The following is a 17,424-nucleotide window of genomic DNA, read 5'->3' on the forward strand; positions in this document are numbered from 1 at the left end:
GCCATTTCTGGCTTAGGAAAAAGTTGCTGGCTATCTACTCTATCTATGCCTCTCATCATCTTGTACACCTCCATCATGTCACCTCTCATCCTTCTTCGCTCCAATGAGAAAAGCCTTAGTTCCCTCAACCTTTCTTCATAAGACATGCCCTCTAGTCCAGGCAGCATCCTGGTGAAACTCCGCTGCACATTCTCGAAAGCTTCCACATCCTCCCTATATTGAGGAAACCAGAACTGGAGAAAAAGGGAGAAAATTTTCTTTTTGAGATTTAAAGTTTTGTGAGGATGCCATGTCACCATTTTATGGGAGGACTGGAGCATCAAGTGCCACCCAAGCACTTGGCAAATCAGTAATGGAGGTTCACTTTGAGCGAGGTCTTGGAGGATTGCGAGTTGGGGCAGGATGGGTGGGGGATTCAGGAGGGTAGTCAGGAGAAAGTGGAATTTTCACCTACTGACGGATGAGCCAGAGATCTCCTGATTGACAGTGGTACTCCAGAGACAGATAGATGTTTCATTTTCCTGTTTATTCATTCACAGAATGTTGGCATCGCTGGCTGGGCCAACATTTATCGCCCATCCCTCATGGACAAGAAAGCAGTTAAGAGTCAGTCGCATTGCTGTGGGTCTGGTGTCACATGTAGACCAGACCAGTTAAGATAGCAGATTTCCATACCTGAAGGACACAGTGAACAAGATGGGTTTTTCAGACAATCAGCAATGGTTTCATGACCGTTGGTAGATTCTTATTTATTGAATTCCAATTCCACCATCTGCCATTGCAGGAATCAAACTCGATTCCCCAGAACATTGGCTGAGCAAATCATCCCCCAAACTGCCAAAACAATCATGCCAGTGGTGATGAGATGGGGCTTTCATTGCACCTCACTCCACTCAACAACTCTTTGTTGACTGCTTCTTGGTATTTCCTTCCCAACAGGCCACCTGTCCGCCAACACCAGATGACAGCAAAGGCCCCAAGTCTCCACCTCCTCCTCCACCACCAAAGAACAAGAGACTGGTCGCTCCCTCCCACAGCTGACCGCACACCCCTCCAGACCAGAGGAAGCTTTGCCAATCTCGGAGCAACGCTCAGGGTATCACACGGTCAGGCTGGTGGAATGCGTTACCTCACAACAGGACCAGTGCGTGACCTCCATACACCTGCATCCCCCTATGTTTTGACGTCATGTATTAAAATCAGTTTTCACACTGCGCTAAGAATTTTTTACAACAAATGTACCTTTTTTTTCTTTAAGCAAGACTCAGTCTATCGTCTTTTTGCACTGTAACAATGAAAATACTGTCGCTGGATAACAAAGGACTGTGAGCTTTGAGGATCACAATTAAAAGGGTGTTCTGGATTGATGGACTTTTCTGTCAGGAGTGACATGACAGGGATCAACCCAGTCAGCTCAACTTTTAATGTAAAAAGAATGTGTGTATCTATTGTGTCTTTCAAAGAGTCATACAACAAAGAAACAGATCCTTCGATCCAACCAGTCCATATTCCCAAACAAAACTGCCTGCTCCTGGCCAATATCCCTCAAACCTTTCCATGTACTTATCGAAGTGTCTTTGAAACCTTGTAACTGTTCCCACATCCACCACTTCCTCTGGGAGTTCATTCCACACACAAACCACACATGTCTTTTCTAAATCTCTCTCCTCTCACCTTAAAAATATGTCCCCTAGTCTTAGAAACCCACATCCTAGGGAAAAGGCACCTGCCATTAACCCTGCCAATACTGCTTATGTTTTCATAAACTTTTACAAATTCATCTTGGTGGCACAGTGGTAGCACTGCTGCCTCACAGTGCCAGGGACTCAGGTTCGATTCCAGCCTTAGCTGACTGTCTGGGTGGAGTTTGCACATTCTCCCTGTGTCTATGTGGGTTTTCTCCCACAGTGGAAAGATGTGCAGATTAGGTGGATTGGCCATGCTAAAATTGCCCGTAGTGTAGGTTATTAGTCAGGGGTAAATGTAGGGGAATGGGTCTGGATGGGTTACTATTCAGAGGGCAGGTGTGGACTTGTTGGGCCGAAGGGCCTGTTTCCACACTGTAGGGAATCTATGATCCACCTCTGAACCTCCTATGCCCCAGTGAAAAATGTGTCAGCCTATCCAGTCTTTTTTTATAACAAATTAGATTAGATTAGATTACATTACAGGCCCTTCGGCCCAACAAGTCCGCACTGACCCGCCGAAGCGCAATCCACCCATACCCCTACATTTACCCCTTGCCTAACACTACGGCCAATTTAGCATGGCCAATTCACTTGACCTGCACATCTTTGGACTGTGGGAGGAAACCGGAGCACCCGGAGGAAGCCCATGCAGACACAGGGAGAATGTGCAAACTCCACACAGTCAGTCGCTTGAGGCGGGAATTGAACCCGGGTCTCAGGCGCTGTGAGGCAGCAGTGCTAACCACCGTGCCGCCCACAAATCTTCCATATCCAGCAACATCCTGGTAAATGTCTTTTGAATTCTCTCCAGCTTATAATATCCTTCCTATAATTAGGCGACCAGAACTGGACTCAGTATTCCAGAAGAGGCTTCACATACCAATGTCCTATACAATCTCATTATGACGTCCCAACTCTTATACTCAAAGGACTGAACAATGAAGGCAAGCATGCTAAATGCCTTTTTAACCACCCAATCTGTATGTGATGCAAACTTCAATGAATTATGTACTCGAATCCTTAGTTCTGTCTCTCTACAACTCTACCCAATGTCCTACCATTAATTGTATAAGTCTTGCCTGTGTTTGTTGAACCAAATGCATTTGTCCAAATTGAGTTCCATTTTTCAGCCCACTGACCCATTTGATTAAGATTTCTTTGTAATCTTAGAAAACCTTCCTCACTGTCTTGAAAAGTACTCTTCCTCCATGCCCATCAGTTCACCAGGGCTCTTCAGACAGCACCTTCCAAACCCACCAATGTTTCCACCTAGAATGACAAGGATAGCCAATACATAGGAACACCACCCTCTGCAAGTTCCTCTCCAAGCCACTCACCATCCTGACTTGGAAATATGTCACCATTCCTTCACTGTTGCATCTTAGAACATCCTCCCTATTGGCAACGTGTGTCTACCTACAGCACATAGAGTTGTACAGCTCCTGGAAACAGACCCTTCAGTCCGAATTGTCCATGCTGGCCAGATATCCTAAATTAATCCAGTCTCAAGTGTTTGGCCCATATTCCTCTAAACCCTTCCCATTCAGGTACCCATCCAGATGCCTTTTAAATGTTGCAATTGTACCAGCCTCTACCACTTCCTCTGGCAGCCCATTCCACACACGCACCACCCTCTGCATAAAAACGGTTACCAATCTCAGAGCAACGCTCAGGGTGTCACATGGTCGGGCTGGTGGGATGCATTACCTCACAACAGGACCACTGCGTGACCTCCATACACCTGCACCCCCCTATGTTTTGTTGTCATGTATTAAAATCAGTTTTCACACTGCGCTAAGAATTTTATACCTTTCCTTTCCTTTAAGTAAGACTCAGTCTATCTCTTTTTGCACTGTATCAATGAAAATATTGTCGCTGGATAACAAGGGACTGTGAGCTTTGGGGATCACAAGGTCCTTTTTAAATCCTACTCCTCCTTAAACCCATGCCCTCTAGTTTTGGACACCACTATCCTAGGGAAAATCCCATGGCTTTTCCGTACCCCTCATGACTTTATAAACCTCTTTAAGGTCATCCCTTGGCCTTTGACATTCCAAGGAATAAAAACCCAGCCTATTCAGTCTCTCCTTATAGCTCTGACATGGATTGCAGTGATTCAAGAAGGCAGCTTCCCACCACTTTCTCAATGGCAACTAGGGATGGACAATAAAACCTGGCACACCAAGTGACTCCCATATCCCACAAATGATGTTTTAAAAATTTTCTCAGCATCTGGGAATGCTCAATTTAACTCGATGCCACCATATAGATTCCGTGGTAACTGAGCAGGTCAGAGACTGGGAATTTTGTGGTGGGTAACTCCTCTCTGGAGTCCATAAAACCTCTGCCCCACCTCCAAGGCAAAAGTTAGGATTTTGGAATATCCTGATGTTCACCATTGACTGGAAAACACTTTGGAACATTGTAAGGTTGTGCAGGGATGATATAAATGCAATTTCTTTCTCTATTAAATTAATCTCCAGCTGCAGCTCTCAAAATAATCAAGGACTCGACATAATCCAGGAATGATACCCCACCCGCCATCGTCAACATCCTGGGAAATTGAAAATTCTGATGCACGTTTATCCTGCAACTTGAACCTTCAGGAAAATTCCCTTAAAGTCAGAGCATTCAGAGGGCACCAACTTCCCAAACTTTAGAGCCACTCAGGAAAAATTAGAGAATCACAAGCCTGCTCTAATTCCAGGCTAACTATTAATCTGAAGTCCCTGTCCACTGATATGATAATGCCTGGCACTGGTACCCCAACCCAACACAACGTCAACCCGAATCGACCCGAGCCTGCTCTTATACCCTCCCTGACCCATAACATATAGGAGAAGAATCAGGCCACTCGGCCCATCGAGTCTGCTCTACCTTTCGATCGTGGCTGACATGTTTCTCAACCTCATACTCTTGCCTTCTCCCTGTAACCTTTGATCCCCTTACCAATCAAGAACCTATTTAGTTCTGTCTTAAATACACTCAATGATTTGGCCTACACTAATTGACCACCTTTTGGCTGAAGAAATGCCTCTTCACCTCACTCCTAAAAAGTCACCCCTTCACTCTGAGGCTATGTCCCTGGGTCCCACTCTCTCCTACTAGTGGATACCTCTTCTCCCTGTCCACTCTACTCAGGCCTGTAAGTTTCTCCCCTCATCCTTCTATCAAGTATAACCATGTAGTCCTCAACTGCTCTTCATATGAAAGCCCTTCATCACTGGGATCATTACTGGAAACCTTCTCTGGACCCCCCTCCCACACCAGCACATCTTTCCATAAATATTGGGCCCAAAACTGCTTACAGTATTCCAAATGCAGTTTGACCAGAGCCTCAGAAAAAGTGTCATAGATTCACACTGCAAGTAAACAGACCCTTCAGTCCAACTCGTACATACCAACCAAGTATCCTAAACTGAACTCGTCCCATTTGCCTGCATTTGACCCATATCCTTCTCAATCATTCCTACTCATATATATGTCTAAATGGCTCTTAAATGTTGTAATTTAATCCACCTCCATTACCTCCTCAGGCAGATCATTCTGTACACACACCACCCTCTGTGAGATAAACTTGCCCCTCAGGTCTTGTTGGGCTGAAGGGCCTGTTTCCACACTGCAGAGAATTTAATCTAATCTAATCAAACGCCTTCCGCCATTTCTCAGCCCATTGAACCATTTGATCAAGATCTCTTTGCATTCTTAGATAACCTTCTTCACTGTCCACTGTACCACCAATTTTGGTGTCATCTGCAAACATACTAACCATGTCTGTAAAAACTCCTCATAATTTCTGAATGCTGTTCAGAGTTACTGAGCGCACCTTGCCAGTGAGAAATAAAGGGGATGTGTAAAAGGAGGAGATGGCCAGGAGATGGCAGTGTTATCATTTTAAACAGCTCACACTGTCAACCTGAAGACTAATATTGTTCGCTATATATTTAAAATAGAACTGCCACTGCTCCTGAATTGTCATGGACTGTCCTTCAAATAATCACAGAATCCCTACAGTGTGGAAACAGGCCCTTCAACCAACAAGTCTATACCGACTCTCCAAAAAGCTACCCACCCAGACCTGCATTTACCCCTGACTAATGCACCTAACCTACACATCCCTGAACAGTATGAGCAATGAATTAGTCTGTCCAGGATTCTTCCAAAGATGGATTTAGATCACACGCAGAGAAATTCCCAACCAGATTGTTGGAAAATAGAAGAACACCATGAGACCAAGTGCCATGCAATACATTTCAACACACCTCATATGTCATAGAATCCACAAGTAGCCCCAGTCACAGAGGGAATCCAGTCAGAAACCAGCTGTGTATAGGATATGATTCTCCTTGTGCCTCTATACCCTCTCTCCCAACGTCACCCCCACTTTCCCCCACAGTCCTGCACATTCTCGCTTTTCAAACAGCAACCTGAAGCTCTCCTGAATGGGTTGAGTGAATCGGCCTCCACCACACTCTCAGCAGGCAATGCATGCCAGATCCTGACCACTCATTGCATGAGTAGATTTATCTTCATGTCCCCATTGGTTCATTGCTCAAATGCCTCAGAGCTATGTCCTTTCCTCTTTCACACAAACCTCTCATCTACTTGAAGATCATCAACTCTAAATCCTCCCTTCTCCAAGAAGCACATTTCCTAACATCTCCCTACATAATGTCACTTAGACCATTCTCACTCTGAAAACATCCAGTTTTCCTTCAAACCACACTGCCGGTTTGATTTCCTTTCTATTCGAATGTGTTGTGATAGTGGAAACAGGTATTGAGCTGGATGATCAGCCATGATCATATTGAATGGTGGAGCAGGTTTGAAGGGCTGAATGGCCTCCTCCTGCTCCTACTTTCTATGTGTTCCACCTTAATTAGCAACTTGATTACCCTTTCAGTGAAGATTACCTCTCTGTCTTGCCTTTGAAAAGCCTGTAGTCTTCATGTAACCCCCCAGGTCATATATCTTACAGTATGAACAGCAGACTGACTTCAAATCCTTAACAATGTTGACGCTTTATGAATAGGAACCTTCAACCACTTTCAGCCTGCTCAGCATTGTAAACTGACCATCAGTGATCTCAAGGGATCAAGTCTTACCAGCACCTGTGGTATGGAATAATATCGCTGAATTGGTTGATTTGAAAATATCCATTAGGCAAGTTTACTCAGCTTAGAGTCATAGAGATGAACAGCATGGAAACAGACCCTTCGGTCCAACCCGTCCATGCTGACCAGATATCCCAACCCGATCGAGCCCCACCTGCCAGCACACAGCCCATATCCCTCCAAACCCTTCCTATTCAGATACCCATCCAAATGTCTCTTAAATGTTGCAATTGTGCCAGCCTCCATCACTTCCTCTGGCAGCTCATTCCATACCCGTACCACCCTCTGTGTGAAAAAATTGCCCCTTAGGTATCTTTTATATCTTTCCCCTCTCACCCTAAACCTATGACCTCTAGTTCTAGACTTCCCGACCCCAGGGAAAAGACTTTGCCTATTTACCCTATCCATGCCCCTCATAATTTTGTAAACCTCTATAAGGTCACCCCTCAGCCTCCGACGCTCCAGGGAAAACAGCCTCAGCCTGGTCAGCCTCTCCCTATAGCTCAAATCTTCCAACACTGGCAACATCCTTGTAAATCTTTTCGGAACCCTTTCAAGTTTCACAACATCTTTCCGATAGGAAGGAGACCAGAATTGCATGCAATGTTCCAACAGTGGCCTAACCAGTGTCCTGTACAGCCGCAACATGACCTCCCAACTCCTGTACTCAATACTCTGACCAATAAAAGAAAGCATACCAAACACCTTCTTCACTATCCTATCTACCTGCGACTCTCAAGGAGCAATGGACCTGCACTCCAAGGTCTCTTTGTTCAGCAACACTCCCTAGGACCTTACCATTAAGTGTATAGGTCCTGTTAAGATTTGCTTTCCCAAAATGCAACACCTTGCATTTATCTGAATTAAATGCCACTTAACTCCATCTGCCACTTCTCAGCCCATTGGCCCATCTGGTCCAGATCCTGTTGTAATCTGAGGTAACCCTCTTCACTGTCCACTACACCTCCAATTTTGGTGTCATCTGCAAACTTACTAACTGTACCTCTTATGCTTATCCTGACTGACAATTTCAATCTTTGAATTGCGGAATGGTTCTGACATCGCAACTTCTTCAAAGAAAACCATCTCCTAGGCACAGAAATATATTATTGTTCCTTAGGAATATCTACAAGACACACTGCAAATAAAATTCATCCTCCAACACCAATTTCCAAACTCACAGCCACTTCCATCTAGCAGGACAAGGGCAGCAAAACACCACCCTCAGGTCCCCCCTCCAAACCACTCATCATCTTGACTTGGAAATATATCGCCATTCCCTCACGGTCACTGGATCAAAGTCCTGCAGCTTCCTCCCTAAGGGCATTTTGGTTCCACCTATAGACTGCAGCCGTTCAAGATGGCAACTTACCACCTTCTCAAGGGCAACTCGGAAAGGGTAATAAATATTAGCCTTGACAGCAATACCCACACCCAATGAATGAATAAAAATAACCTCCCTCAGGGGTTGCACCCAGAGCTAAAAACTAACCCCTACATCCCATATGGAGTCTAATGAAGGGTCTATACTAATCAAGTGTGTCATCCTTGTCTTTGCATTCCAATTCCCTTCCCCTCCTCATAGCCAGCAGTAACACTGACTGTAGCACCGGCCAGCACAGAGTCCTTGCTCGAAACTGAGGCAACTCAAAATCTCATGTTTATATTTTTTTTTCCCTTTTTCTTTTTTGGGCAACTCTAAATCTCCTGGTTTTATTTTTTTTTAAGAAACCCCACACTGCCACCTAACTACGGTAGTGCTTATATTTTCCCAAGCACCCATGTTGTGTGTGCGGGAGTTAGACACAATGAAAGACAACAGGTGTACAAATCTTTATTCAATTTCCATCACCAGGAAGAAAGGAAACACCCAAGTGGCCAGTGACAAGCAGTGCCCCTCCCAAAGGGCAATGCTGTGTGATCAAACAGTGAAGGGGAGGGCAGGGATCAAATCAAAATAGAGTTGGAGGGGGAAATAATGCACTCCACTCGCTGCGGTGCTCACTGCTCCCTGAACAGCTCAAGGGTGTTGGTGGACACCGCGTGCTCCTTCTCCAGAGACACCACGGAAGAGGGGCAGGTAGTTGGCCCTAATGATCCCCTCCACGGCCCGCTGCCTGGACCCGTTTATGGCCAGTTTGGCCAGGCCCAGGAGCAGACCCACGAGGAGGTCCTCAGACCTGCCCTCCCCCCTCCGTACTGGGTGCCCAAAGATCAGGAGCGTGGGACTGAAGTGCAACCAGAAAGAGAGAAGAAGGTTTTTAAGAAAATCAAAAGGGAGTGCAAGCAGCCAACACTTTACATTAGCCTAAACAAAAAACAAACAAAGAACTGGGGTCAATGGAAGTCGAGAACAAAAACAAAAGTAGCTGGAAAAGCTCTGCGGGTCTGGTAACATATGTGGAGAGGAAGCAAAGATAACATTTCAGGTCCAAAGTTAAAAATCACACAACACCAGTATGCAGTCCAACAGGTTTATGTGGAAGCACTAGCTTTCGGAGCGCTGCTCCTTCAACAGGTGGTTGTGGAGTGTAAGATCATAAGACACAGAATTTATAGCAAAAGTTTACAGTGTGATGTAACTGAAATTATATGTTGAAAAATACCTGGATTGTTTGTTAAGTCTCTCACCTTTCATAATGAACATGTTGGTTTCAGTTCTTTCATATGTAAATAGCAGAACATTTAAAAGTTATATTCTCAAGTGAACTTTAACAATTGGTGTCATGTCGGCCCAGATAATGTATTTAATGGCATCTCCAAATTATTTCAGGTCCAATAATCCTGCTTCAGAATAGTCACTGGACCCAAAATGTTAACTGTACTTTCTCTTCATAAATGCTGTACTTTCTATGATGTGGAGGAGCCGGTGTTGGACTGGGGTGTACAAAGTTAAAAATCTCACAACACCAGGTTATAGTCCAACAGGTTTATTTGAAAGCACTAGTTTTTGGAGCACTGCTTCTCCATCAGATGGTTGTGGAGCACAATCATAAAGCATAGAACATATGCAACTGAAATGTTATTTTGAACAAACCTAGATTGTTGTTCAGTCTTTCATCTTTTAGAATGGGTTGCAGATTTCGGTTCATTAATATGTAAATCCCAGAACTTCTTTTAAATCACATTCTCGAGATAACTTAAAGTTTCATAAAAAAAGGTGACATTTCAGCTCAGACAATATATTAAAGGTGTGAGGTTAGATTCTGCCTGTATCCCAATCTTGAGTCAGACTGGTTCTTCGGAACTTTGGGATAGGCAATAACGCAAAGTGGAGAAAGTGAGGACTGCAGCTGCTGAAGATCAGAGCTGAAAATGTGTTGCTGGAAAAGCGCAGCAGGTCAGGCAGCATCCAAGGAGCATCCTGAAGAAGGGCTTATGCCCAAAACGTCGATTCTCCTGCTCCTTGGATGCTGCCTGACCTGCTGCGCTTTTCCAGCAACATATTTTCAGCTCCAATAATGCAAAGTGGCCAAGCAGAGACTGATAACCAAGTTTGGTACCCATGAGGATGGCCTCAACTGGGACATTGGGTTCACTACAGGTGACCCCATTATAGTAGACACACACGCACACAAATACACACTTACATGCACACATTCTCTCTCTCTTTCTTTCTCTCTCATGCATGTGCACACACATATAAGTCCCTGGGGTGAATCTGTATTTGTAAAATTATGTTTGCAAATACATTCTATTTTGCTCAAAAAGCACACAATCTGCAGGCAGTTAATCCATGTAATATTTTATAAATTCCTACTTTGGAAATAGAACCAGTCTGACTCTAACCTCACACCTTGAATGCATTGCCTGAGCTGAGATGTCACCTTTCTTATAAACCCTTGAGTTATCTCAAGAATGTGACTTAAAAGAAGTTCTGGGATTTTCATATTGATGAACTGAAACCTGCAAAGATGAAAGGACTGAGCAGCAATTTGGTTTGTTCAATATATCATTTCAGTTGCATGATACTGTAACCTTTTGCTATAAATTCTGCGTCTGATGGTCCTGCTCCACAACCACCTGATGAAGGAGCAGTGCTCCAAAAGCTAGTGCTTCCAAATAAACCTGTTGGACTATAACTTGGTGTTGTGTGATTTTGTATTTTCCATTAGCCTTTTTGATCATGCTTTCCCATAAACTTCTTGCTTCTTTGTCACACCTAGTTTGTCACCATGGAGACAGCTTTCTGGTATACCTTTCACAGGCCTGAAACGGATTGGCCTCCCAATTCCCCACATTTAGAGACCATCTGCCTGGTCATTTATTCTATCCATCCCTCTTCGCAATTTCCTGCTCCCATCTGGTCGATTTGCTGTGCCACTGAACACAATGTCATCAGTAATCCCAGATACTGAACTCTCTGCTTCCGTACACACTTCCACAATGATGTGGTTGCAGTGCCTCTCCAGATGTAGGAGAGATTTGGAACTGAGCAATGGGCTTTGTATACTGTTGTACAACCTCCTGTTGTTCCGCAGTGGTAATTAGGCATTGCATCAATGTTGAGCCTCACCCAGTTACATTCTTGAAATATGCAGCTATACACAGAGCTTCATCTGGTAGGTATACAGTGCAGCAAGTCCCAGGCACTCCCCACAGCACTCTAAGTGGGTGAGACTATAATATTTACACTCTCATGCCTGGTAGCATCTGCTACATTCAGCTAATCTCTCACATTGGTTTTTGCACTTTGCTCAAAGACAACAATTAAGGCCAACTGCCTTAAGTACCAGAGGTGTGGAAAGATAAGAACTAGTCTAGGCCATTTGGCCCTTTAAGCCTGCTGTGCCATTGAATATGATCACAGCTCAACTCAGCATTCGGGTACCCAATTACCATTTTTCCCCATACCCTTTTATAGAATTCCGACAGTGTGGAAACAGACCCTTCGGCCCAACAAGTCCACACCGACCCTCTGACATGTATCCCACCCAAACACATCCCCCTACCCTATGACTTGACATTTGCCTCTGACTAATGCACCTCACCTACATATCCCTGTACGCTGTGGGCAATTTAGCATGGTCAATTTACCTAACCTGAACATCTTTGGATTGTGGGAGGAAACCCACACAGACACAGGGAGAATGTGCAAACTCCACACACTCGGTCGCCCGGGGCTGGAATTGAACCCAGGGTCCTGGTGCTGTGAGGTAGCAATGTTATCCACTGAGCCATCATGCTGCCCCAAATCCCTTTAGCCCTAAAAACTGTATCTAAGTCTTTTTCTGAAAACATTCATTGTTTCGTCCTCAACGACTTGGGTGAAGAAATTTCCCCTCGTTTCAGTCCTAAATAGACTATTCGTATCCTTAGACTGTTACTCCCTCGGTCTGGACTCCCCAGTCATTGGAAAAATCCCTCCTGAACTTACCCTGTCCAGTCCTATTAGAAATTTATAGATTTCTCAGATTCCTGCCTCCAATTTTCTAAAGGTAAAAACAATGACTGCAGATGCTGGAAACCAGATTCTGGATTAGTGGTGCTGGAAGAGCACAGCAGTTCAGGCAGCATCTGAGGAGCAGTAAAATCGACGTTTTGGGCAAAAGCCCTTCATCAGGAATAAAGCATGAAGGGCATAAAGGATGAAGGGCTTTTGTCCGAAACGTCGATTTTACTGCTCCTCAGATGCTGCCTGAACTGCTGTGCTCTTCCAGCACCACTAATCCAGAATCCATTTTTCTAAACCCCAGTGAACATCATCCTAACCAATCCCAATCGCTCTCCATCTGCCAATCCGGCCATCCCAGCTTGAGATGCTTCCTGTAAGTGTTTAGAAACAAAATTTGTCACCAAGTCACATAAAGACGTTTTAGAATAAGATCACCATTTCAGATAAACAGGAGAGAAAGAGAGAAGAGGAGTCATTCTTTCAGGAAAGACCACATAGGAGGTCAGAGAACAGCCCTAGAATTCAATAAAAACAACCTAGAAACTGGTCATGCAGCTGACTGACTGTGAAATTACAAACAACACTGGAAATGGGAGTTCCATCTAAGAAAAACAAACTGAAATTTCTCAGCTGACCTGGGACAAACCTCATTATTGGAACTATTCACAGTTGGGGGTGTCAGAATTGCAGCCTGATCAGCAAAGTGCTTGTTGCAACATTTAAAAGGCATCTGGATGGGTATATGAATAGGAAAGTATGGCAGCATCTGTGAAGAGAAATCTATGTTAAGGAAGCAGTACCCCTTCCTCAGAGCCGATGGTAGTTGGGAAAATGTTGGCTTACATGCAGAAGGTAGGGTTGGGGAGGAGGTATGGAGTAAATGGTGGGTGGGGATAGAGGCCTAAGAGAGACAAGTACAGGGTTTCAAGGGAAATGGGCCAAATCCTGGCAAGTGGGGCGAGATTAATTTAGGATATCTGGTCAGCATGGACAAGTTGTACCGAAGGGTCTGTTTCCGTGCAGTACATCTCTATGACTCTATGATATAAATAGGTTAATGGGGGGCGGGGGGGGGGGGGGGGGGGGGGGGGGGGAAGTTCCAGAGCTAGGTACCAATGGTAGGATGATGAAAACTCAGAATGTGCAAGATGACATAGACAGAAAGAAGGTAGTGATAGGGAGGGGTTTGTCAATAAGGATGCCATTCTTAAACTGAGACTTTATTGATCTGGAAGCCATTCTAAGTCAACAATAACAGGGTGAGAGGTAACCGTGGATAGGTCAGGTGACGAACCATCTTAGATTTTCTGGGACTGTCCCACTGTTTACCTTTTCATCTTAATCTGCTCCCAGATTTGTGTGTGTGTGTATATACGTGCGCACATGCGTGGACGGAGATGGACAGGCTTGTCCTCAGTCCATTCCTGTAAAAGTCCAGGCCGGAGGCTCCGACCTGACAGGATGTGGTGTCGGAATTGGACATGGCTGCTTCCCCTGCCCCCACCACTGCAGCCCCTTTCTTTCTCCAGAACCCTCAGCTCCCTCCAACTCTAACTTTTCCACTGGCATTCCCTACCCTGCCAGCCTCCCCCGCTTTCTCATTTGAGGCTTCACCATCTTCCCCGGTACACTCAAGGCTCCAGCAACTCACACCTCAGGCCTACAGGAAGGTTCCCCCAAACCACCCGCACTCCCTCCAACCCAACAGCACCACTGCTCCCAGGACTTCACCACAATCAACTCAACAAAGTGTCCTGTCTTTTTCTGGTTTGGAGTCAGTCACCCTGAAGCTAGGTGGGAGGTAGGATACAGGCAGCCGAGTTTTGGATGGACGTCTGGATTAAGGAGGCTACAAGGCAGAAGCTTGTCCACAAGCCTGTTGGAATAATCACATCGATGAAATAACAAAGGTCACAACTGTGAATCCCAGCAGTAGATTGTGCTGGTGTCAGGCATGGCAAATATCTCTCCAGGAACCAAAATCAAATTCTCGTAGATTTGCTAGAATGATCATAAAAGAGCAGGATTTGGCCATTCGAGCCTTGAGTGTACCCATTCTCTTACCTTGTCCTCATAACCCTTGATCCCCTTACTAATCAAGAGCCTCTCTATCGCTGTCTTCCATGCACTCAATGTCTTGGACTGCAAAGTGCTCTGCAGCAATGAGTTCCACAGATGGAAGAAATTCCTCCTCATTTCAGTTGTAAAGGGTCGTCCCTTCACTTTGAGGCTGTGCCCCTGGGGTCCCAGTCTCTCCTACTGGTGGAAACATCTTCTCCAGGTCCACTCTCTCCAGGCGTCTCAGTATTCTGTAAGTTTCAATCAGATTCCCCCTCATCCTTCAAAATGCCATGGAGTACAGACTCAGAGTCCACAACCTGCCCTGAGCTCTTGCTGCAGTGAGTGTGAATCACACTGAAACACTGCCGCTCTGTGACTCACTTCAGGGGCCATTTTTTATTTTTGCAGGAAGAATTCCTAAAAGGTTCTTACAAGTGGCATGAGCATCAACACAGGAATGCATTCTTCGGCGAAATGGCAATCTGAATTCTGTTTTGAACATTTTGGAGCTGAGTTAGAAGGTCGTGGAATCCAAATTCTAGCCTGGGATTTAAAAGGAGGGATGGAGCAGTTTGGGCCTATGCGGTCTGGAGTTTAGATGTATGAGAAGAGGTTGCACTGTGGGCAGCACGGTGGCACAGTGGTTAGAACTGCTGTCTCACAGCGCCAGAGACCCGGGTTAGAACATAGAACATAGAACATAGAAGAATACAGCGCAGTACAGGCCCTTTGGCCCTTGATGTTGCGCCGATCCAAGCCCACCTAACCTACACTAGCCCACTATCCTCCATATGCCTATCCAATGCCCATTTAAATGCGGGTTCGATTCCCGTCTCAGGCAACTGCCTGTGTGGAGTTTGCACATTCTCCCCGTGTCTGCGTGGGTTTCCTCCGGGTGCTCCAGTTTCCTCCCACAGTCCAACAATGTGCAGGTTATGTGAATTGGCCATGCTAAATTGCCCGTAGTGTTAGGTGAAGGGGTAAATGGTCTGGGTGGGTTGCTCTTTGGAGGATGGGTGTGGACTTGTTGGGCTGAAGGGCCTGTTTCCACACTGTAAGTAATCTAATCTAATCTTATTGAGAAGATGCTAAAGGGGATGATGTCGAGAGGATTTTTTCTCAATGAGTCAATCCAGAGTGGGAGATCAGAGATTTAGGATTAGGGGCAGCTGATTTGAGCAGCACAGTGGTTAGCCACAAGGACCTGGGTTCAATTCCAGCCTCAGGGCTGACTGTCTGTGTAGTTTGCACATTCTCCCTGTACCTGTGTGAATTTCCTCCGGGTGCTCCGGTTTCCTCCCACAGTGCATAGATGTGCAGGATAGATGGATTGGCCATGGGAAATTGCCTGCTGTGTCCAGGATGGTGCAGGTTAGCCATGGGAAATGCAGGATTACAGGGATAGGGTAGGGCGATAGGTCTGATCGGGCTGCTCTTCAGAGGGTCAGTGTGGATGGGCCAAATGGCCTGCTTCCACACTTAGGGATTCTATGATGATTTAAAACAGAGATGAGGAGAAGTTATTATTTTCAAAAGGCCATGAATCTGTGCAACTCGCTACCCCAGAGCATGTCAGATGCTGGGGCATTGAGTAAATAGAAGGAGGAGAACGAATTTTGATGAGTAATGGGTTGATGGGTTGTGGAGAGAAGGCAGAAAAGTGGAGTTGGGGCTGAGATGAGCTAGCCATAATCCTTCTAAATGGCAGAGCAGGGCCGAGGGGCTGAATTGCCTATTCCTTCTCTTACGTGTTGTGTTCTTATGTTAATTCCGTAAATAAATTGAAAAAGACACCATTCAGCCTGCTGTGGTGATCAGTGAAGTTAATTGTAACCACATTGCAGAGTCCGATTGACTTTGAAAATGAAGAGGGGTGATTTTCTTTTGTGGTCACAGAGTCGTACAGCACAAAAACAGGTTCAACTCGTCCATGCTGACCAGGTTTCCTAAACTAAACTAGTCCCATTTGTCTGCTTTTGGTCCATATCCCTCTAAACCTTTCCTATTCAATCACCCAACTATGGAAGCGAACCCAGGTCCCTTGCACTGTGAGACAGCAGTGCTAACCACTGAGCCACCATACCACCTCACTCAGGGGTGTGGCTATCATTGGCTAGGACAGCATTTATTGGCTATCCCTCATGCTCTGACCCTCTCAGCTGAGGAGAAGTGATTTGGGACAGAGAACGAGAGGCTGTACAGGACATTGGTGAGGCCACGTCTGGTCTCCCATGCTATAAAAAGGAGGTTGTTAAAGTCAAAAGGGTGCAGAAAAGATTTACAAGGACGCTGCCGGGTTGGAGGGTTTGAGCTACAGAGAGAGGCTGAACAGGCTGGGGCTGTTTTTCTTGGAGCATCAGAGGCTGAGAGCAGACCCTATAGAGGTTTATAAAATCTTGAGGGGCAGGGGTAGGGTAAATAGACAAGGCCTTTTCCCCAGAGTAGGGGATTCCAAAACTATAGGGCATAGGTTTAAGGTGAGAGGGGGGAAGATATAAAAGGAACCTAAGGGACAACTCTTTCCTGCAAATGGCGCGTGTATGGAATGAGCTGCCAGAGGAAGTCGTGGAGGCTGGTACAACTACAGCAGTTAAAAGGTGTCTGGGTGGGTTCATGAATAGAAAGGGTTTAGAGAGTAATGGGCCAAGTGCTGGCAAATGGGACTAGATTAGGTTAGGATATCTGGTCAACATGAATGTGTTGGGCTGAAGGGTCTGTTTCCGTGCTGCACCTCACTCTGACTCTGACTCTGACTTGACTGATGGGCTCACAACTAAACTAGTTGTGCCACTCAGCCTCAGCAATACTGACAAGTGTAAAGAACACCTTCATAAAATGTTTCATTTCACCCCACTCCCTGCAACAGCATCTCACCACAGATGAACACAATAAGCAACTCCCTGTCTGCCAAAAGAGCTGACTGCGGTCACCTCAGTCCTTGCCATAAACTGCGAATATAAATAACTTCATTGTGAATCTCTTGAGTCACAGAGTCGTTTGGAATTCATTGGGTTCAGAGTCTCTGGGCTCAGGAGGGAAAGGCTAGCCAGGGTGTCCAGCTCTAATGGCTGAGTGGGAGCAGCCAAATGGTCTGTAAAGCCTCATTCGTTCCTGCTTCAATCTTCCAGCTATGATTAGAGCTGCCCAAATCTACACCCGTCCATCG

The 17,424-nt window shown here is 45.5% G+C and overlaps 1 protein-coding gene across 2 annotated transcripts in view; it reads left to right on the top strand.

Moving 5' to 3' along the window:
- The window catches only part of LOC122553785 (dedicator of cytokinesis protein 2-like), a 1,246,386-nt gene extending 1,244,931 nt beyond the window's left edge, over nt 1–1,455 (top strand). For both annotated transcript variants that reach the window (XM_087991733.1, XM_043698147.2), the window contains one exon: nt 940–1,455. In XM_087991733.1, the coding sequence (XP_087847859.1) occupies nt 940–1,041 (102 nt within the window). In that variant the 3' untranslated portion in view covers nt 1,042–1,455. The remainder of the gene's footprint in view (nt 1–939) is intronic.
- The last annotated feature ends 15,969 nt before the right edge of the window (nt 1,456–17,424 follow it).

The sequence above is a fragment of the Chiloscyllium plagiosum genome, unplaced genomic scaffold (genome assembly GCF_037043375.1).
Source record: "Chiloscyllium plagiosum isolate Xiang-an unplaced genomic scaffold, Cpla_swu_hap1 HiC_scaffold_1, whole genome shotgun sequence".
In the NCBI taxonomy this organism is placed as follows: Eukaryota; Metazoa; Chordata; class Chondrichthyes; order Orectolobiformes; family Hemiscylliidae; genus Chiloscyllium; species Chiloscyllium plagiosum.